The sequence below is a fragment of the Salmo salar genome, chromosome ssa02, assembly GCF_905237065.1.
Source record: "Salmo salar chromosome ssa02, Ssal_v3.1, whole genome shotgun sequence".
In the NCBI taxonomy this organism is placed as follows: domain Eukaryota; kingdom Metazoa; phylum Chordata; class Actinopteri; order Salmoniformes; family Salmonidae; genus Salmo; species Salmo salar.
Genome location: NC_059443.1, coordinates 58,828,549 through 58,850,670, shown reverse-complemented (window position 1 = coordinate 58,850,670; position 22,122 = coordinate 58,828,549). Strand labels below are relative to the sequence as shown.

The 22,122-nt window shown below is 45.6% G+C and overlaps 1 protein-coding gene across 7 annotated transcripts; it reads left to right on the top strand.

Annotated features, from left to right (window-relative positions):
• Positions 1 to 1,917: 1,917 nt before the first annotated feature.
• On the top strand, positions 1,918 to 22,095 carry slc25a38b (solute carrier family 25 member 38b). Of its 7 annotated transcripts, none has more exons than XM_014174725.2 (9): positions 1,918 to 2,063; positions 2,403 to 2,472; positions 2,657 to 2,767; positions 12,950 to 13,074; positions 16,451 to 16,535; positions 17,127 to 17,309; positions 18,506 to 18,674; positions 18,951 to 19,114; positions 19,362 to 22,095. In XM_014174725.2, the coding sequence occupies exons 3-9, from the start codon at positions 2,753 to 2,755 to the stop codon at positions 19,482 to 19,484; spliced, it is 864 nt and encodes a 287-aa protein (XP_014030200.1). In that variant the 5' UTR covers positions 1,918 to 2,063; positions 2,403 to 2,472; positions 2,657 to 2,752; the 3' UTR covers positions 19,485 to 22,095. The 7 variants fall into 7 exon arrangements, with proteins under 7 accessions (XP_014030200.1, XP_045562918.1, XP_014030212.1 ...); XM_045706962.1 differs by having other exon boundaries at positions 2,403 to 2,477; XM_045706957.1 differs by having other exon boundaries at positions 1,931 to 2,030; positions 2,403 to 2,477.
• The last annotated feature ends 27 nt before the right edge of the window (positions 22,096 to 22,122 follow it).

The window sequence follows — 22,122 nt, the reverse complement described above, 5'->3', positions numbered from 1 at the left end:
TGAATACTACATGGTGTGAGTTCTTCACATCTAAGACTAGATACTCTTTTAAATCTAGCTCTGTCACTTTCATTTGCTGTTATCGCACTTTCACATTTTTTTATTATTGAGCGCTTATAGAGATTCTGCAAGATATAGTGGGGGATGGCTGCTTTTGCTAAATTTTCACTCAAGGTTTAATGAATTCTAACTGAGGGGTATATTGAATCTTTCAGAGTATTTTATCAGATGCCATGTTTCAATAAAGTTATATTTTAAATGGAAATGACTATTTGTAACCCTGAAATTAATATTGTGATGCAGCGAATATGATATTCACACTAACGGAATAAACAGTTTTAACCTCTACACGATCGGTGTTCTCCCTGCGGAACGGTTGAGCTAATGTGACTAGCATGTTGTAAATAACAAGAACATTTCCCAGGACATAGACATCTGATATGGGTAGAAAGCTTAAATTCTTGTTATCTAACTGCACTGTCCATTTTACAGTAGCCATTAGTGAAAGAATACCATGCAATTGTGAGTGCACGGTTATGAACTTGAAAATGTATTAAACCAATTGGGCATATTTTGGCGGTCTTAATACATTTTGAACAAATGCAATGGTTCTTTGAATCAGTTAAATTTGTGCGTCCACTGCTGCCATCTAGTGGCCAAAATCTAAATCGCGCCTAACCTGGAATAGTACATTATTGCCTTTCTCTTGCATTTCAAAGATGATTGGGGGGACATGTCATTTTTTCTTTATCTTTTATCAGATCTAATGTGTTATTCTCCTACATTAATTACACATTTCCACAAACTTAAGTGTTTCATTTTAAATGTATGCATATCCTTGCTACAGGCAGATTTGGGTATGTCATTTTTGGCAAAGATTTTGGGGGAAAAAGGGTACGATCCTTTAACCCTCCCGTTGTGTTAAATGTTAATTCTGTGTTCCCGGTCCAAAATGACCACCATAGCGGATTATAAATCCATAATACATATCACCTAATGTTAGATCTTTTTATGAACTTAACTTGTAATGTTCACTAACTTTTGAACTTGTATTTGCTATTTATGGCCTGTAGGCCTCACTGACCTGAGCTCATACAACTCATTTGAGTAAAAGCATAATGTATGGATTATTTTGACTAACAAATACTCAGATGAAACCTATTGTGCTATTTATCACAGACTACTTTGTGTCAAAGTTTAACAAGGACTCTCTCCTCATCAGTCATGATCAAAGACATGATCAAGAGCCTCACACAGAGTATACTGTTTGGTCATTGTGCTGCCACAGAATGAATTGTGAGCAAAGCCTCAAAAAAGCTTCATATACCAGAGCTGCAAGAAAAGTTCTATATATTATTGAAACAATGTTGCGATTGTTTGTGAGAATGCCGACAGGTGTGGTTCCCGTGGGGGAAAGATTCTATTGGGGAAAGGTTCCTGTGGGGGTTGCCATGGAAGCCAAGAGGGGGAGTTGAGGTGCGTGTGTGTGCTCAAACACACATGCATGTGGGGGTCTGGGAGAGGAAGTGTGTCCCTCTGATGAAAGGGCATGTGCCTGAACTCAATTTTATACACTAATTGTAGTCTCACCCATTCATTTCTAATGACCGGGAACACCACAGCTGTACAAAAGTTAAATAAAACACCCAACATTTTATGAAAATCATCTAAATGTATTTTGTGTGTTCAGATGCCCTGTGCGGACAACGTCATGGAACCTTGTGACAATCAGATTAATGAACTACATTTTTCAGAGAGAAAATGTGTAAATCTGTCCAATTCGACCAGAACACAGCAGGAGGTTAATACAATGGTGCGATACCACAAATTAGCTACTGTATTTACACACATGCAGTCCTCAAGTACACCACCAGACGGTTCAAAGAGTAGAACTAGAAATATTGCCTATGCTTCCCTCCCACTGTAAATTTTGCAGTGGAAAGCGAGATGAAACCGGTTCACAACCAGTTGGCCCCGACTGGTACCGGGTAGAGAGGAGGGACTTGGCGCATCTCGCACTAACGTTACAGGTTTGACATTTCCCGACGCCGACAAGAAACAAGGTGCATGGCAACAACTGCATAGTGGTCTACATGTTAAATCTAGTGAATTATATCTTACTAGCTAGAAGATGGCTACAATTTGGTATCTGTGAGCAGTCAAATGTTTTAGTACAAAGCCAGCCAACTACTTTTGCTAGCATTACATTAGCAAAGTCAGTACAGCTAGCTAGCTTGCTTCATTTTGGTGAGACAGTTTGCTAGCTACCTAACGAGTAAACGGAGTATTTCTTTTAGCTAAACACCATTATAGTATTACTCAAAAGGTTCGCGCTTACAAGTTAGCTAGCTTTTTGTTCAGCTAACAGTTCGCTAGCTGGTGTGGTGACTTGTTTCTTGTAGCCTGTCACCGGCAAAATGACTGTCTTTCAACTGAATCAAGTCATCGGTCCCTAACAAACGTCAAAGCCAGGTAAGGTATGTTATGTGCCGTGTGTATGTCATTTGACCACCTTTTCAATAGTTAGAGGTAAGGTTAGCTAACTTCTGTATTCAGTTGGACCTGGTGTAAGCCCTTTTTATAGTTTAATGGCTGTAGCGAGTCTTTGCAAAACATGCGTATGTAATTGGTATAGCTATTCACCCTCTCACTATAGTTGGGGCTGTAAACAAACAGCGACACGACGGCAAGTGAAGGGAAGGAGGCGCTCGAATCGCTTCTTCAGGATTCATCCACTGCATCAGCATCAACGATGGAGTTGGCACTGGTAAGTTAGTAATGTTAGCTACACATGTATAGATGAACACTATGTAGTCCACGGGCATTGTCTTTGTTTCTATACAAGCGAACTAACCTGACTGACAGTGATACCGAGTCTCAGAATATTCACTTTAAAGACACACTATGCAGAAAACGTCCCGCCATTTCCTGGTTGCTAAAAATCAAATAGTTCGCCTAATTTCAGTTTATATGACAAACGTGTAGGGAATCGTTTTATTTATTTTATTATTATTTTTTTTTTACCATATAAACCCCTGTGAAATGTTTTTTCCATAACCAAAAATATATATTTTATCTGATGTTTGTAGTTGGTGTAAAAAAGTAGGAAGAAAAAACGAAATTTAGGAACAGGAAGCATAGAAATAAGGCACATAGAGCATATCTACTTCTTAGACTTGCTTTCAATGAGAATGACAGATCTATAAATCAATTTCTGTGAATTTGGTCTTCACCCAAAAAGTTACATATTGCAGCTTTAAAATGTATGTCAAATAAAAACCAATGGTTGCAAAGTTAAACAAACCGTACATCTCAGTACACAAGGACTACTTTTAACAATTTCCACAACATTTTACTAAAACACATTTACTTGAACATTGCAGATGCAAAGTTTGGTAACAGAATGATGGCACAAACTGTTATTCTGTTAGCAAACTTTGCATCTGCACTGTTTTTCAAGTAAATTCGTTTTCTGCAAAGATTTGGTTTGAATACCTGGGGTCATGGGCAGGATTTGACTATATTCTCCAGAAGTAAGGAGTTGAAATCTACCAAAGTGCATGGAGGTGAGGCCCAACACCCTTTTATGTTCTACAGGCAGCCCCTCATTGGTCATTGTTGTCTGTTGCCATGGCATTCTTTAGAAAAATAGGACATATTTTTGTTGTAATGTTGAGAATAATGGGTTGTGAGACTAAGCCTGTGACGTCGGCGTAAAGGAGGCTGCCATAGAGAAAGTTGTATTTTCTGTGCAAACATTGTAATAATCTACTACACAAATTTTACATTGGTTATGTCATCCTGGCCTGGGGAAGACAGTGTAGTGCACACAGGCTGAAAGTCACACATTCATTTGCATAAACAGACTCCAACCACCATCCAATTCTCAGTGACCCATATTTAGTGTCACACACACACAGAAAGACAGACACACACAGTCTAAATCACACACAGCGACACAGCCACTGCATGACTCATACATCGCATTTCATAGAGACAAAATTTGTCAGAGAGAGATTTAGAGGGGAGGAGAGAGAGCAGCGCAATTCTGTTGTGTATATGTGTGTGTATGTGCGAATCAACGAGAGTGAGACCAATAGAAGCATGTGGATGAAGCTGGGGTGGGGGTGAGAAGAGAGGTAGCAGGAGAAAACCATTGTGTGTTAGATCGAGAGAGAGAGAGGGAAGCGAGAGATGGAGATGGCTTATTTTGTAATATGCTGTTCGTAGCAGCAGCACAGAGAGAGAGAGGTGAAAGAGGGAGACATGCAACAGAAACAGGATTCTCAAGGAGGCAAACCCTCAAGCATCTTGGGAAAGGTAGGGAGGATAGCCAGTGGCGTGTGTGTGTTACTGTCAAGTGCCAGTGTGGATGTGTTTTCATGCTTTGCTGCTGTGCATTTGTGTCTACATGCTTTTAAAAATAATTGTTAATCACCATGATTACAGTATTTGAGATCCGGCATCATACGCCTGTCAGCATCTGTCTTTGTGTGTGTGTCATCTGTGAGTGTGCGTGCGTATATATGTTTGTGTGTCCATGTGTGTTTCAGATTGAGTGTTTTAAAATTCACATGTACAGGGTTGCAGGTGTAATTGGATGGTACAGTGAACATCTGTTGCAGGACTAAGTGAAATAAAACAATGAAAATGTTCATAAAAACAACAATAGAAATAGCACTATATACATAACTGTAGCATTGATGAATGAATACATGTTCATTGAGGCAGAATAAAGACTGTTGGAGGGGGTGGGGGTGAACATAGGTGGAGTAGCAGGCAGAATAAAGACTGTTTGGGGTGAACATAGGTGGAGTAGCAGGCAGAATAAAGACGGTTGGGGGTGAACATAGGTGGAGTAGCAGGCAGAATAAAGACGGTTGGGGGTGAACATAGGTGGAGTAGCAGGCAGAATAAAGACGGTTGGGGGGGTGAACAGGTGGAGTAGCAGGCAGAATAAAGATGGTTGGGGGGTGAACATAGGTGGAGTAGCAGGCAGAATAAAGACGGTTGGGGGTGAACATAGGTGGAGTAGCAGGCAGAATAAAGACGGTTGGGGGTGAACATAGGTGGAGTAGCAGGCAGAATAAAGATGGTTGGGGGGGTGAACATAGGTGGAGTAGCAGGCAGACTAAAGATGGTTGGGGGGTGAACATAGGTGGAGTAGCAGGCAGAATAAAGACTGTTGGGGGTGAACATAGGTGGAGTAGCAGGCAGAATAAAGATGGTTGGGGGGTGAACATAGGTGGAGTAGCAGGCAGAATAAAGACTGTTGGGGGTGAACAGGTGGAGTAGCAGGCAGAATAAAGACTGTTGGGGGTGAACAGGTGGAGTAGCAGGCAGAATAAAGACTGTTGGGGGTGAACATAGGTGGAGTAGCAGGCAGAATAAAGATGGTTGGGGGGGTGAACATAGGTGGAGTAGCAGGCAGAATAAAGACTGTTGGTGGGGTGGGGGTGAACATAGGTGGAGTAGCAGGCAGAATAAAGATGGTTGGAGGGTTGAACATAGGTGGAGTAGCAGGCAGAATAAAGATGGTTGGGGGGGTGAACATAGGTGGAGTAGCAGGCAGAATAAAGATGGTTGGGGGGGTGAACATAGGTGGAGTAGCAGGCAGAATAAAGACTGTTGGGGGTGAACATAGGTGGAGTAGCAGGCAGAATAAATATGGTTGGGGGGTGAACATAGGTGGAGTAGCAGGCAGAATAAAGACTGTTGGAGGGGGTGGGGGTGAACATAGATGGAGTAGCAGGCAGAATAAAGACTGTTGGTGGGGTGGGGGTGAACAGGTGGAGTAGCAGGCAGAATAAAGATGGTTGGAGGGTTGAACAAGGTGGAGTAGCAGGCAGAATAAAGATGGTTGGGGGGTGAACATAGGTGGAGTAGCAGGCAGAATAAAGATGGTTGGGGGGGTGAACATAGGTGGAGTAGCAGGCAGAATAAAGACGGTTGGGGGGTGAACAAGGTGGAGTAGCAGGCAGAATAAAGATGGTTGGGGGGGTGAACATAGGTGGAGTAGCAGGCAGAATAAAGACGGTTGGGGGGGTGAACATAGGTGGAGTAGCAGGCAGAATAAAGATGGTTGGGGGGGTGAACATAGGTGGAGTAGCAGGCAGAATAAAGATGGTTGGGGGGGTGAACATAGGTGGAGTAGCAGGCAGAATAAAGACTGTTGGTGGGGTGAACATAGGTGGAGTAGCAGGCAGAATAAAGATGGTTGGAGGGTGAACATAGGTGGAGTAGCAGGCAGAATAAAGATGGTTGGGGGGGTGAACATAGGTGGAGTAGCAGGCAGAATAAAGACTGTTGGGGGGTGAACATAGGTGGAGTAGCAGGCAGAATAAAGACTGTTGGGGGTGAACATAGGTGGAGTAGCAGGCAGAATAAATATGGTTGGGGGGTGAACATAGGTGGAGTAGCAGGCAGAATAAAGACTGTTGGAGGGGGTGGGGGTGAACATAGATGGAGTAGCAGGCAGAATAAAGACTGTTGGTGGGGTGGGGGGTGAACAGGTGGAGTAGCAGGCAGAATAAAGATGGTTGGAGGGTTGAACATAGGTGGAGTAGCAGGCAGAATAAAGATGGTTGGGGGGGTGAACATAGGTGGAGTAGCAGGCAGAATAAAGATGGTTGGGGGGGTGAACATAGGTGGAGTAGCAGGCAGAATAAAGACGGTTGGGGGTTGAACATAGGTGGAGTAGCAGGCAGAATAAAGATGGTTGGGGGGGTGAACATAGGTGGAGTAGCAGGCAGAATAAAGATGGTTGGGGGGTGAACATAGGTGGAGTAGCAGGCAGAATAAAGACGGTTGGTGGGGTGAACATAGGTGGAGTAGCAGGCAGAATAAAGATGGTTGGGGGGGTGAACATAGGTGGAGTAGCAGGCAGAATAAAGATGGTTGGGGGGTGAACATAGGTGGAGTAGCAGGCAGAATAAAGACTGTTGGGGGTGAACATAGGTGGAGTAGCAGGCAGAATAAAGACTGTTGGGGGTGAACATAGGTGGAGTAGCAGGCAGAATAAAGACTGTTGGGGGTGAACATAGGTGGAGTAGCAGGCAGAATAAAGACTGTTGGAGGGGGTGAACATAGGTGGAGTAGCAGGCAGAATAAAGACTGTTGGAGGGGGTGAACATAGGTGGAGTAGCAGGCAGAATAAAGACTGTTGGAGGGGGTGAACATAGGTGGAGTAGCAGGCAGAATAAAGATGGTTGGGGGGTGAACATAGGTGGAGTAGCAGGCAGAATAAAGACTGTTGGAGGGGGTGAACATAGGTGGAGTAGCAGGCAGAATAAAGACGGTTGGGGGTGAACAGGTGGAGTAGCAGGCAAAATAAAGACGGTTGGGGGGGTGAACATAGGTGGAGTAGCAGGCAGAATAAAGACGGTTGGGGGTGAACATAGGTGGAGTAGCAGGCAGAATAAAGACGGTTGGGGGTGAACATAGGTGGAGTAGCAGGCAGAATAAAGATGGTTGGGGGGTGAACATAGGTGGAGTAGCAGGCAGAATAAAGATGGTTGGGGGGTGAACATAGGTGGAGTAGCAGGCAGAATAAAGACTGTTGGGGGTGAACATAGGTGGAGTAGCAGGCAGAATAAAGATGGTTGGGGGGGTGAACATAGGTGGAGTAGCAGGCAGAATAAAGATGGTTGGGGGGGTGAACATAGGTGGAGTAGCAGGCAGAATAAAGATGGTTGGGGGGGTGAACATAGGTGGAGTAGCAGGCAGAATAAAGACTGTTGGGGGTGAACAGGTGGAGTAGCAGGCAGAATAAAGACTGTTGGGGGTGAACATAGGTGGAGTAGCAGGCAGAATAAAGATGGTTGGGGGGGTGAACATAGGTGGAGTAGCAGGCAGAATAAAGATGGTTGGGGGGGTGAACATAGGTGGAGTAGCAGGCAGAATAAAGACTGTTGGTGGGGTGGGGGTGAACATAGGTGGAGTAGCAGGCAGAATAAAGATGGTTGGAGGGTTGAACATAGGTGGAGTAGCAGGCAGAATAAAGATGGTTGGGGGGGTGAACATAGGTGGAGTAGCAGGCAGAATAAAGATGGTTGGGGGGGTGAACATAGGTGGAGTAGCAGGCAGAATAAAGATGGTTGGGGGGTGAACATAGGTGGAGTAGCAGGCAGAATAAAGACTGTTGGGGGTGAACATAGGTGGAGTAGCAGGCAGAATAAAGATGGTTGGGGGGTGAACATAGGTGGAGTAGCAGGCAGAATAAAGACTGTTGGAGGGGGTGGGGGTGAACATAGATGGAGTAGCAGGCAGAATAAAGACTGTTGGTGGGGTGGGGGTGAACAGGTGGAGTAGCAGGCAGAATAAAGATGGTTGGAGGGTTGAACATAGGTGGAGTAGCAGGCAGAATAAAGATGGTTGGGGGGGTGAACATAGGTGGAGTAGCAGGCAGAATAAAGATGGTTGGGGGGGTGAACATAGGTGGAGTAGCAGGCAGAATAAAGACGGTTGGGGGGTGAACAAGGTGGAGTAGCAGGCAGAATAAAGATGGTTGGGGGGGTGAACATAGGTGGAGTAGCAGGCAGAATAAAGATGGTTGGGGGGTTGAACATAGGTGGAGTAGCAGGCAGAATAAAGATGGTTGGGGGGGTGAACATAGGTGGAGTAGCAGGCAGAATAAAGATGGTTGGGGGGGTGAACATAGGTGGAGTAGCAGGCAGAATAAAGACTGTTGGTGGGGTGAACATAGGTGGAGTAGCAGGCAGAATAAAGATGGTTGGGGGGGTGAACATAGGTGGAGTAGCAGGCAGAATAAAGATGGTTGGGGGGGTGAACATAGGTGGAGTAGCAGGCAGAATAAAGACTGTTGGGGGTGAACATAGGTGGAGTAGCAGGCAGAATAAAGACTGTTGGGGGTGAACATAGGTGGAGTAGCAGGCAGAATAAAGACTGTTGGAGGGGGTGAACATAGGTGGAGTAGCAGGCAGAATAAAGATGGTTGGGGGGTGAACATAGGTGGAGTAGCAGGCAGAATAAAGACTGTTGGAGGGGGTGAACATAGGTGGAGTAGCAGGCAGAATAAAGATGGTTGGGGGGTGAACATAGGTGGAGTAGCAGGCAGAATAAAGACTGTTGGAGGGGGTGAACATAGGTGGAGTAGCAGGCAGAATAAAGACGGTTGGGGGTGAACAGGTGGAGTAGCAGGCAGAATAAAGACGGTTGGGGGGGTGAACATAGGTGGAGTAGCAGGCAGAATAAAGACGGTTGGGGGGTGAACATAGGTGGAGTAGCAGGCAGAATAAAGACGGTTGGGGGTGAACATAGGTGGAGTAGCAGGCAGAATAAAGATGGTTGGGGGGTGAACATAGGTGGAGTAGCAGGCAGACTAAAGATGGTTGGGGGGGGTGAACATAGGTGGAGTAGCAGGCAGAATAAAGACTGTTGGGGGTGAACATAGGTGGAGTAGCAGGCAGAATAAAGATGGTTGGGGGGGGTGAACATAGGTGGAGTAGCAGGCAGAATAAAGATGGTTGGGGGGGGTGAACATAGGTGGAGTAGCAGGCAGAATAAAGACTGTTGGGGGTGAACAGGTGGAGTAGCAGGCAGAATAAAGACTGTTGGGGGTGAACAGGTGGAGTAGCAGGCAGAATAAAGACTGTTGGGGGTGAACATAGGTGGAGTAGCAGGCAGAATAAAGATGGTTGGGGGGGTGAACATAGGTGGAGTAGCAGGCAGAATAAAGACTGTTGGTGGGGTGGGGGTGAACATAGGTGGAGTAGCAGGCAGAATAAAGATGGTTGGAGGGTTGAACATAGGTGGAGTAGCAGGCAGAATAAAGATGGTTGGGGGGGTGAACATAGGTGGAGTAGCAGGCAGAATAAAGATGGTTGGGGGGGTGAACATAGGTGGAGTAGCAGGCAGAATAAAGACTGTTGGGGGTGAACATAGGTGGAGTAGCAGGCAGAATAAATATGGTTGGGGGGTGAACATAGGTGGAGTAGCAGGCAGAATAAAGACTGTTGGAGGGGGTGGGGGTGAACATAGATGGAGTAGCAGGCAGAATAAAGACTGTTGGTGGGGTGGGGGTGAACAGGTGGAGTAGCAGGCAGAATAAAGACTGTTGGAGGGGTGAGGGTGAACAGGTGGAGTAGCAGGCAGAATAAAGATGGTTGGAGGGTTGAACATAGGTGGAGTAGCAGGCAGAATAAAGATGGTTGGGGGGGTGAACATAGGTGGAGTAGCAGGCAGAATAAAGATGGTTGGGGGGGTGAACATAGGTGGAGTAGCAGGCAGAATAAAGACGGTTGGGGGTGAACAGGTGGAGTAGCAGGCAGAATAAAGATGGTTGGGGGGGTGAACATAGGTGGAGTAGCAGGCAGAATAAAGACTGTTGGGGGTGAACATAGGTGGAGTAGCAGGCAGAATAAAGATGGTTGGGGGGTTGAACATAGGTGGAGTAGCAGGCAGAATAAAGATGGTTGGGGGGGTGAACATAGGTGGAGTAGCAGGCAGAATAAAGATGGTTGGGGGGGTGAACATAGGTGGAGTAGCAGGCAGAATAAAGACTGTTGGTGGGGTGAACATAGGTGGAGTAGCAGGCAGAATAAAGATGGTTGGGGGGGTGAACATAGGTGGAGTAGCAGGCAGAATAAAGATGGTTGGGGGGTGAACATAGGTGGAGTAGCAGGCAGAATAAAGACTGTTGGGGGTGAACATAGGTGGAGTAGCAGGCAGAATAAAGATGGTTGGGGGGTGAACATAGGTGGAGTAGCAGGCAGAATAAAGACTGTTGGAGGGGGTGAACATAGGTGGAGTAGCAGGCAGAATAAAGATGGTTGGGGGGTGAACATAGGTGGAGTAGCAGGCAGAATAAAGACTGTTGGAGGGGGTGAACATAGATGGAGTAGCAGGCAGAATAAAGACTGTTGGAGGGGGTGAACATAGGGGGAGTAGCAGGCAGAATAAAGACTGTTGGTGGGGGTGAACATGGGGAGTAGCAGGCAGAATAAAGACTGTTGGTGGGGGTGAACAGGGGGAGTAGCAGGCAGAATAAAGACTGTTGGTGGGGGGTGAACATAGGGGGAGTAGCAGGCAGAATAAAGACTGTTGGTGGGGGTGAACATAGGGAGTAGCAGGCAGAATAAAGACTGTTGGTGGGGGTGAACAGGGGGAGTAGCAGGCAGAATAAAGACTGTTGGTGGGGGTGAACATAGGGGGAGTAGCAGGCAGAATAAAGACTGTTGGTGGGGGTGAACATAGGGGGAGTAGCAGGCAGAATAAAGACTGTTGGTGGGGGTGAACATAGGGGGAGTAGCAGGCTGACTAAAGACGGGGTGTGGGGACCAAGTTAAATAAAACAATAGAAATATTAAGAATATACATATTAACAACTGCAACAGTGATGAGTGTCATTGGGGTGGGGGCAGAGTAAGTCAGTTGAGGGGATGGGGGGGCTGTCCATAGGGGGAGCAGCAGGGGGGAGGGGGTAGTAGGTAGCTGACTAGTGGTGGCTATTCAACAGCCTGATGGTCTGGAGGTAGAATCTATTGGCCAGTCTTCCAGTTTTCGCCATGATGCTCCTGTACTGCCCATGGAAGTGGGGAGAACAGGTCGTGGCTTGGGTGGCTGAGGTCCCCGATGATCTTCTTGGCTTTTCTGCAACACCTAGTGTTGTAGATGTCCTGGAGGGCAGACCGTGTGCACCCACTGGTGCGTTTGGCTGCACGTATCACCCTCTGAAGTGCATTATGGTCAGAGGAGGTGGACTTGCCATACCAGGCTGTGATGTAGTCCGACAGTATGCTCTCGATGGTGCTCCTGTAGAACACTGTGAGGGCCCTCTGGGAGAGGCCGAATTTCTTCAGAATCCTGAAGTGTTGTGCCGCCTTCACCATGGTGGCCGTGTGATTTGTACACCGAGGAATTTGAAGTTATTGACCGTCTCCACGGTGGCCCCGTTGATGAGGCTGTGTCCAGCCTGGTTCCTCCTGAAGTCCACAATCAGCTCCTTTGTTTTGCTGACGTTGAGGGAGAGGTTGCTTACCTGGCACCACGCCGTCAGTGCCTACCTTCTCCCTGTAGGCCATGTCATCGTTGTTGGTAATCAGGCCTACTGCTGTCGCGTCGTCAGCGAACTTGATGGAGTTGGAACTGTGTGAGGCCATGCAGTTGTGGGTAGACAGGAGGGGACTGAGGACACACCCTTGTGGGGCCCCCGTGTTGAGAATCAGTGTCGAGCACGTAATGTTTCCTACCTACCTTCACCACCTGGGGGTGGCCCTTCAGGAAGTCCAGGACCCAGTTGCATAGGAAGGAGTTCAGACCCAGGGTTGTGAGCTTTGTAATGAGCTTATCGGACACTATAGTATGTATGAGGATGAGCTGTAGTCCATGAACAGCATCCTCACATATGCATTCCTTTTATCCAAATGGATAAGGGGAGTGTGCAGTGCAATGGTGTGTGTATGTATGTACGTACGTGCGCCTGTGTGTGTGTGTGTGTTGGTATTTATCAGTGTGTGTCCCATTTATCCCACCGTCTCTAGCTATATTTAGCATTTGTCTGTGTACATCCCCCCCTCCGAATTTGTCCGTCAGACTTGTGAATAATGATAACGCTGAGTCTCCATGTGATTCGCCGTGACAGCTCCTCTGTTTGTGTGTCGACTGTCTGCACGCATCTCCATCACCACTGGTTGTGTGGGCGCTCGCCTGTGTTCTGTGGCTGTCGTTGCAATTTGTTGTTACTGTGTGTACTTGTGCATACATCATGAACATGTTTCCGTACTGTGCGTAGCCTTTTAGGGGATCTTTTGTGTTTTCACAAACAGAATGTGCGGTGTAAGCTGTATTGCCTTCCTGCATGCCCGTGCATGTAGCATCAGTCTCACATAAAACGACATGTGGAAGTGTGCTTATCCCTCAACCTCTTTTTTTTTTCCTCACCTTCTTCTCTCCTCCCATCTCGCTCTCTCTCCATGCCCCCCCCCCCCAGGCGCATCCAGCTCTCAAGGCCTTCATGTGTGGCTCCCTGAGCGGCACCTGCTCCACGCTGCTCTTCCAGCCTCTGGACCTGGTCAAGACGCGCCTGCAGACCCTGAAGAACAACATGAAGCCTGGGTATGTAGTGGAGCTCGGCAATACGGACAAAAATCCATATCACCAATAAATTGACACATTTGTTTGGCCGATTTAAATTATTATTTGGGGAGGTGCACAGTTCCTCTCCATTTGCACCCTATTTACACTGTGTCAAAGAAATGGCCGTAATATATTATTATTAAGTTATTTGGTTACCAGGTGATCCAGCGTTTAAAAGATGACGTAACGCTGCTACAGAAAGAGACCTGTGTTTTAAACATTCATTTAGTTATGCATTTATTTCTTATAAAGACATGAGACTGATTTCATATGTAATAGTATTTAAAACTCCATTAGTCTACTGGTGTTTGGTAATTGCAGCATGTTATTTGCTCAAAACACAATGGACTTTTAGACTGCAAAGTAGGCAGTCTACAAGCACCTGCTGCGCAGCTTCATCTTCAATGTAGTGCAGTCTCAATGACATGTAGGGCTTCACCGTTCTACTGTATCACATACAGTTGAAGTTGGAAGTTTACATACACTTAGGTTGGAGTCATTTAAAACTTGACATCATTTGAGTCAATTGGAGGTGTACCTGTGGATGCATTTCAAGGCCTACCTTCAAACTCAGTGCCTCTTTGCTTGTAGACCTCCACAAGTCTGGTTCATCATTGGGAGCAATTTCCAAATGCCTGAAGGTACCACGTTCATCTGTACAAACAATAGTACGCAAGTATAAACACCATGGGACCATGCAGCCGCCATACCGCTCAGGAAGGAGAAGCGCTCTGTCGCCTACAGATGAACGTACTTTGGTGCAAAAAGTGCAAATCAATCCCAGAACAACATCAAAGAACCTTGTGAAGATGCTGGAGGAAACAGGTACAAAAGTATCTATATCCACAGTAAAACAAGTCCTATATCGACATAACCAGAAAAGACCGCTCAGCAAGGAAGAAGCCACTGCTCCAAAACCGTCATAAAAAAGCCAGACTACGGTTTACAACTGCACATGGGGACAAAGATCGTACTTTTTGGTGAAATGTCCTCTGGTCTGATGAAGCAAAAATAGAACTGTTTGGCCATAATGACCATTGTTATGTTTGGAGGAAAAAGGGAGAGGCTTGCAAGCTGAAGAACACCATCCCAACCGTGAAGCACGGGGGTGGCAGCATCATGTTGTGGGGGTGCTTTGCTGCAGAATGGACTGGTGCACTTCACAAAATAGATGGCGTCATGAGGAAGGAAAATTATGTGGATATATTGAAGCTACATCTCAAGACATCAGTCAGGAAGTTAAAGCTTGGTCGCAAGTGGGTCTTCCAAATGGACAATGACCCCAAGCATACTTCCAAAGTTGTGGCAAATTGGCTTAAGGACAACGAAGTCAAGGTATTGGAGTGGCCATCACAAAGCACTGCCCTCAATCCTATAGAAATTTGTGGGCAGAACTGAAAAAGCGTGTGCGAGCAAGAAGGCCTACAAACTTGACTCAGTTACACCAGCTCTGTCAGGAGGAATGGGCCAAAATTCACCCAACCTATTGTGGAAAGCTTGTGGAAGGCTACCCAAAACGTTTGACCCACTGGGAATGTGATGAAAGAAATGAAAGCTGAAATAAATCATGCTCTCTACTATTATTGTGACATTTCACATTCTTAAAATAAAGTGGTGACCCGAACTGACCTAAGACAGGGAATGTTTACTAGGATTAAATATCAGGAATTGTGAAAAACTGAGTTTAAATGTATTTGGCTAAGGTGTATGTGAACTTCCGACTTCAACTGTATCAGTTGTTGTTGCGAAATAGTGCACTGCACCGGTTTCAGCTCCAATGCTATTTTGGCATGATATTTCTCGTATATTTTGTATTTCTTGTCCAGATTGTGAACCATCTTCTTTTGCGATGTGGTACGTTATGCCATCTGTCATTTCATTCCATCGGTTAGTGTGTTGCATAGTCAGTTGCGTGTGCAAACGATTCCGTGTTGTTGTCCCTGGGCACTGCTCTTGTCATGACTAGGGCTGTTACAGTGACCATATTACCAACACACCGGCAGTCATGACCGCTGTCAAATTCCACGTGACCGTTGAGTCACGGTAACTAGGCTCTGCACTCTGATGCCGCTGATAGCTTACTAAACTTGCTAATGGCTGGTACTCTGTTCTTCTTAAATAGGCTACATTTTCTTCACATCATGTTTCTTTAGACCTGCCTAAAATAAATAATGGATTGATTGTAGTGCTGAATGCAATATTAAATGGATTTATTGGATTTTTAAAATGTAGATGTTCCAAAGGTCTGCATCAGTGGCTTGTAGGCTATGTGTGGTAGCCAGAAATGCTCAACACGTTTATGTTAATTATCAGTCAATTACCGTTAGTCAGTCAATTACCGTTAGCTATTTGCATGATAATCACCTGCTGACAACATTTAATGACAGCCCTAGTCATGACGCTTGTTGGCCTCTGCCTAATTCTTCTTCGCCATGCATTCGTCATGCTGTATTACCTGTCTGTGTTCCAAATGGTGGAAACAGTTTTTGGTGTTACCTCGTGGTTGCTGTAGTTGTGCGACAGCTAAAGCACATCGCCTCACTGCTCAATGTCACTAGGTTGAAAACCAAAATAGTCCCAAACAACTGACACAGCATCCTTCTTTGGCAGCGATTGTTCTTGGATTTCTGGGACGGCAGTTTGTTTGTCTCCGTTCATTTGAACAAGGCTACTCGCAACATCACCAATGAACGAGGCCACTCGCAACATCACTTGGGAGAACTGCCAACGATTGGTGTTGGAAGCTTGGGATAGAACACGGCTCTGATTGGCTCGAATGAAACGGCATAGATGAAAGTGTTGAGCTCCTGGAGCGTGATGCCTTTCTCTATGCCGTTTTGCTTTCCTATATGCTGTGCCGCTCCGTAGGCAATTGTTTAATGCACACAGGAACATTGTGTAATCCTCGAAAATTACAGACATTGGCAAAATTGCTTCGGTATGAGTTAGACGTGTAGGTAATTTTGGGTATATGTATACTTGCATGTACATGTATACTTGCATAAACACTGATACAAACACACACACACTGCAGTGTAGAATCCCTCTTCAGTAGCATTCAGACAGTTTGAATCCCCTCATTTGACCCATATATACTAATTAGACACACTTCCATGCTAACGACTCCTCACTAGAATTGACCCCCGAAGACGTGTTGGGAACATATCCACAGGTGAATCTGTCTTTGTAGACTTTTGCTTATTTTCAAGTATCCAGTCTCTTAACTTAATGGTGTGTGTGTGTGTGTGTGTGTGTGTGTGTGTGTGTGTGTGTGTGTGTGTGTGTGTGTGTGTGTGTGTGTGTGTGTGTGTGTGTGTGTGTGTGTGTTTAACCATGTATTTATCTCCTGTCTCAGAGCTCCTAAGGTGGGGATGATGACGGTGCTTGTCCAGGTCGTTCAGACAGAGAGCTTCCTGGGCCTGTGGAAGGGAGTGTCACCGGTGAGAGTCTAATCGAAGCAGTCTTGCTTCCCTGTTCATCTTGTGGTTTACTTTCCCTGTTTTAACACAGTCTGTGTACGAAGTCCGGCTTAGTGTATCACTTTGGTTTAGTGAATCTTTTTTTTTAAGAACCAGACTTTCTTAGTAGATCACGTCGCTCTCCAAAAACGACAGGACTTTTTTTCTTTACAACAACTGTTTTCTTTTGTGTGTACAATAGCAGAGGTGCATAAAGATGGCGGCCCCATGTACTTATCACAAATGCCTCGTTTGCGCATTTCACCAAATTATTCATTGCTCTCCTTGACGCTTTTATCATGTCCTCATTAGCACAGTGTACATGATTCCAATTCTAGCTTGAAGACGGCAGCAATTTGAAAACCCCAAAAAGTTGATTGTGCTGATTTATTGCCGTTGAACCATGTCGTTCTCCGTTGTTTAAAAAATCAGTGGATGTCATATCTGAATTCCGACATCTTTATCCACTTCGCCATTGTTTCTACCTTCAAGAAGGATTCAGCTACAATCTAAATCTTGACCTCTCTCTCTCCCCACACTCTCTCCCCTCACACTCATTCTCTCTCTCCCCAGTCGTTTGTGCGCTGTATCCCAGGCGTAGGGATCTACTTCTCTACCTTCTACTCACTGAAGCAGCACTACTTCCAGGAGGGCCGGGCCCCTAACGCTGGGGAGGCTGTGCTGCTGGGGGCCGGGGCCAGGGCCGTGGCTGGGGTCTGCATGCTGCCTGTCACCGTCATCAAGACACGCTTTGAGGTGAGAGCTTCTTCTCGGTGTTGTGAATGGGGATGGACTAAAATAAAAGATGGAGCGATGGAGGGGAAGGAGCTGGGATTAAGGCATGGTTGAGTGGGAGAGAGGTTGTTACAGCTATATGAGGATGGAAAAAGACTTTAAGACAATGGTATAGGATGGAGAGGAGGTGGAGGGAGAGGAGCAAGGATGAGGTGAGGGTTGCTACAGCCATGTATGTTTAGGATGGATTAGGAGGAAGATGAGCATGAACGGATGGGGGAAAAAGGGGTGGAAGGATGTATGAATTACAATGAGGAATGGTTCAGAATCAGAATGTGTGTGTGTGAGAGGAAAGGAAGAATGAAGTCAGGAAGTAAACAAAGGAGGAAGGGGAGGAGTTGGTGGATCAGTAATAGCATAGAACAAGCACTAACAGATAGGCTGGGATATTTCTGGTGTCTGTGGGCTGGAGATGTAAGGTAGCATTAGAGGGAGGATGATGGTAGAATTAGCAGCCTGCTACCGCAGAGAGAGAGAGGGGGGAGATAAAGGGAAAAGAGAGGAGAGAAGGAGCAGAGAGAGAGAGAGAGAGAGGTTATCTGACGGGAGAGCTGATTGCCTTGGGAACTAAACGCTTCTATCTGCATTTGAATAAATGCTGTCGTGTTGGTTTTATAAGGACTGAGCATCTAGCTGTGCATAGAGGATGTGTCACGACTACAAATGTTTAATGGAACTATGTCGCCTGCTAGTTTCTTCATCTGTATGACTACGATGTGTCATCTGTTTATTAATGGTGCTCCGTTGGTTTCCAGTGGTGGTGGATATCTATCTGGTTTAGTGTTTAAATGTTGCTAGTTGTTGTGTGTAATGTTGTTTGTTGAGTTAGTATTCAGTCAGTGGAGGCTGCTGAAGGGAGGAGGGCTCATAATAATGGCCGGAATGCAGCGAATGGGAAGGTATCAAACAGATGAAAACCATGTGGTTGATACCATTCCATTGACTCCATTTCCGGTCATTATTATGAGCCGTCCTCCCCTCAGCAGCCTCCGCTGTATTCAGCATTGGGGTCAGTTCCATTTCAATTCAGTCAATTGAAATGGAACCGACCCCAGCCCTCATGGTAATCTGTAGGTATTCCAGAGTGGACAGTACAACTATGTGATCTACTGTGGTTGTAGTGTATAATGGGGTGTATTACTGTGTGTGTTGCGTAGAGTGGACGGTACAACTACGTGAGCGTCCTGGGAGCTCTGAAGAGCGTGTGTGAGACAGAGGGGCCCAGGGCTCTGTTCTCCGGGCTGACGGCCACACTGCTCCGAGACGCCCCCTTCTCTGGCATCTACGTCATGTTCTACAGCCAGGCCAAGAGGTCCCTGCCACCGGGTAAGAGAAACACACTCGCCTGCCCTGAGGATACAGTTGTCTTTATGAGAGGAGGGGAAGAGGGAGAGACCACAAAATGTCACACCGACACACTGAATAGTCAAGTGTGTTACTTCAGCAAGATTTCTTTACGTTGGCGTCTGTTAGTGTAAAAAGCTATTAAACGCCATGTGGGGTATTGCTTGCACTGAATCAAGAGTAATCCAGAATAATGACATGTATTTTCTATTAGTGCCTGGGTAGGTCTGACATTCTCTGTGCGGTCTCTTCCCTCAGAGGTGAGCTCGTCGCCCTATGCCCCGTTGGGGAACTTTGGCTGTGGGGTGATGGCCGGAGTCCTGGCCTCTGTGGTCACCCAGCCAGCTGACGTGGTCAAGACTCACATCCAGGTCAGCCCCTCCCACTGGACAACCAAGGACGCCATTCGCTACATCTTCACGGTGAGGACTGAATCTTAATGAAAATATACAGTACATGATTCATTTCCTGTGTGTAAGGTACCATTCTTGGTCTTCCCATTTTTCCCATTCTGACGGTATTTTAATCCATGAGATATAGCTATGGATTTTAAGCACTTCTTATTGAACGTAAATGTTCCTCCAAAAGCGACTGAACATCTCTTCTTGCACACACTAATGTATTTACCAACTGAACAGTGATTGAACTCTCCTCTTCTCTCTCCTTCAGGAGCATGGTCTGAGGGGTTTCTTCCGTGGGGCTGTGCCTCGCTCTCTGAGGAGGACTCTGATGGCAGCCATGGCCTGGACCGTCTACGAACAGCTGATGGCCCGCATGGGACTCAAGTCCTGAGGAGAGGAGACAGGGAGGAACTGATAAAGGAAAAATGACATGGGGACTTGTTTTTATACAAAGCAGCAGTTTGAAGGGGAAGAAAGCGAGGAGTATGAGAAGGAGGGAGAGAGGAGGTGTAGGGACTGTTTATCACTGCAACTAGCTGGGGAAAGAAAAAGAGGTGGGTGTTGGTGGCACGGAAGAGTGAAAGGTGTGTGTGTTTTACATGTTGATGTTTATGAGAGAGTGAATGTTTGTATGTCCTTACATTGTCAACCCTGACCTTAAATGACATTCCCTTACTGCTGAGAACTGAACTGATCCCCCTCTGAGTGTGGAGAACATAGATAACTATCTATTTCTATGGGGGAGACCATAGGGATCTAGTTAATTATATTTCTATGGGGGAGACCCTCTCAGACTGGGGAGGCCATAGAGAATGATCTAATTCTATTTTTATGGGGGAGAACCTCTGACTGACTACTGTGGTTTACCTCTGGATACCACTCCAGTGACAAGAGACTGTCACCCACTGTCTATGACTGCGACTAACATCTAGGTGTCTCTAACACTCCCACTCCCAGCTTTGATTTAGTTACCTCAGCAAGAGGTTATCTGCTGGCTAAAAGTGTAGTGGACTGGACAAAGTAACCCTGTGCCATAACCATGCAACATATTTACAAATGACCGGCAGACTACATTATCAGCACAGTGATTATTGTGACCTGTCGACTGACTGAAGGAAATACGATATTTATTGACTGACTGACTGACTAATACATTTATTACTAGCTTGGACAATCAAGACAATATTACTGTGCATTCTAGCAAAAGACTAGGCTGATATTGCAACTGCACAATTAGCTACTAGCAACTTGGCATTGGCATACTTAGCCATATTAAAATAGTGTACAGTGGGTGTTCTCTATACCCAATTCAACTGGGATAACATTTCTAGTGCATTCCATTCTGGTTGCAGTGTTGTAGACCGGATGTGCTTTATCTAACCAGTAATGATAGTCAATCCCAGAGTCATAGATGGATAATTGTCTCTAGTCAATGCCATTGGAACCCAGACAATGCAACTCTGGGCTGTAGCATTGTGAGACAATAGTCAACATCGCTATCATGAACATGCAGCTTCAGCATCACTGTATTACATGGGCCGGATTCAGTAGTCACAAAAAGAAAGCAAACCGGAGGGACTAGCTGATCTTGTCCTATACGAAACGTAAGATGTTTTTGTTTTTCAATGCAAAACATTTTGCGACGGTGTACACTACCCAGCTAAATATAGGAATCCATATCAGTGATGCACAGCCATGGTCCTGGATGGTCTCTGTTATTAGTTTTGTAAATTAATAGGCCTATGTATTCAGTATTTTGAGTAGTTTGTTTTTGGAAACCCATACACGTGTATATTTTCTAACCCACAGTGTCCAGTGTGCCATGTCATGGGTTTTATTTTTGAACATGTCAGTTTTAAAGAGATGTGTTTATATTGAAAAGTATTGTCCAGATTCAAAATATATACTGAGTGAGCGCAACTCAATATTAGGATGGTTTTCTTAATGTTTGGAATACTCAGTGTATAGAGCCTGTAGAGAGCCCTATTGAAGCTTCTAGGACCAGAGATGGCTGAGAGAAACTGATTTAAATCCTTCATTCTATATTGGTGCACTAGTTGCACATGGCTACTCACTCAATACCATCACTACAATCACTGTTTGCCAACTGTTTTTGCTTTTTACGCACACACATGAAAAAGGACACAGCTTAAATATACACTGTGGCCAGTTTATTAGGTACATCCATCTAGTACCGGGTCGGACCCCCTTTGCTTCCAGAACAGCCTAAATTCTTTGGGGCGCGGAAACTTTGCTCAATTGGTGTCAAGGGACCCAACGTGCGCCAGTAAAACTTTACCCACACCATGACACCACCACCATCAGCCTGGATGGAGCAATGGATGTCGTGCGTGAAAAGCCCATGAGGCTGACCGTTTCTGAGATACTGGAACCAGCGCGCCTGGCACCAACGATCATACCACGCTCAAAGTTGCATAGGTCACTCGTTTTTCTCATTCTAACGTTCAATCAACTGGTAACTGAATGCCTCGATGCCTGTCTGCCTGCTTTGTATAGCAAGCCACGGCCACGTGACTCACTGTCTGTAGGAGTGAACAATATTCATGAACGGTACCTAATAAACTGGCCGCTGAGTGTAGTTTGAGTCATTGAGAGGGGAAACACTGAGTTAACCCTAGCTCAATGCCAGTCAGTGAATGCACTTTAGAATTCAACACATATTCATTCATTCATTCAAGCCTCTTAGCGGCTGGTAAAAGGACTGGGGTGATTAACTTTTCTTGCGAATTGGTAGTTCTTCAGCCCTTGTCTGTGTGTTTTGTTGTTGTAACACAGTAACAACTCTTACCACCAAATTGTTCTGTGCCGTAACATTTTTGCCTTGCCGATTATCATCACTATTGTCCTTGATATTGTGACTTTACACTGTATATGGTCTGTTATTATTGTCAATATTTTGTCTGTGCGTGTGAGTTTGCTCAGACTGATGCTGCGCCTGTTTTTGTTTTTAAGTGAATAAAATTCCCCCCGTTTTTTTACAATTCCTGGTGTTTATTTAATTCAGTCTT

Excerpts from the sequence above, each read along its gene's own strand:
- slc25a38b (XM_014174716.2), top strand. The coding sequence starts at position 4,267 with ATGCAACAGAAACAGGATTCTCAAGGAGGCAAACCCTCAAGCATCTTG. Across the intron at positions 17,310-18,505 it reads TCATCAAGACACGCTTTGAG|AGTGGACGGTACAACTACGT; the intron begins GTGAGAGCTTCT and ends TGTGTTGCGTAG. Across the intron at positions 19,115-19,361 it reads CCATTCGCTACATCTTCACG|GAGCATGGTCTGAGGGGTTT; the intron begins GTGAGGACTGAA and ends TCTCTCCTTCAG.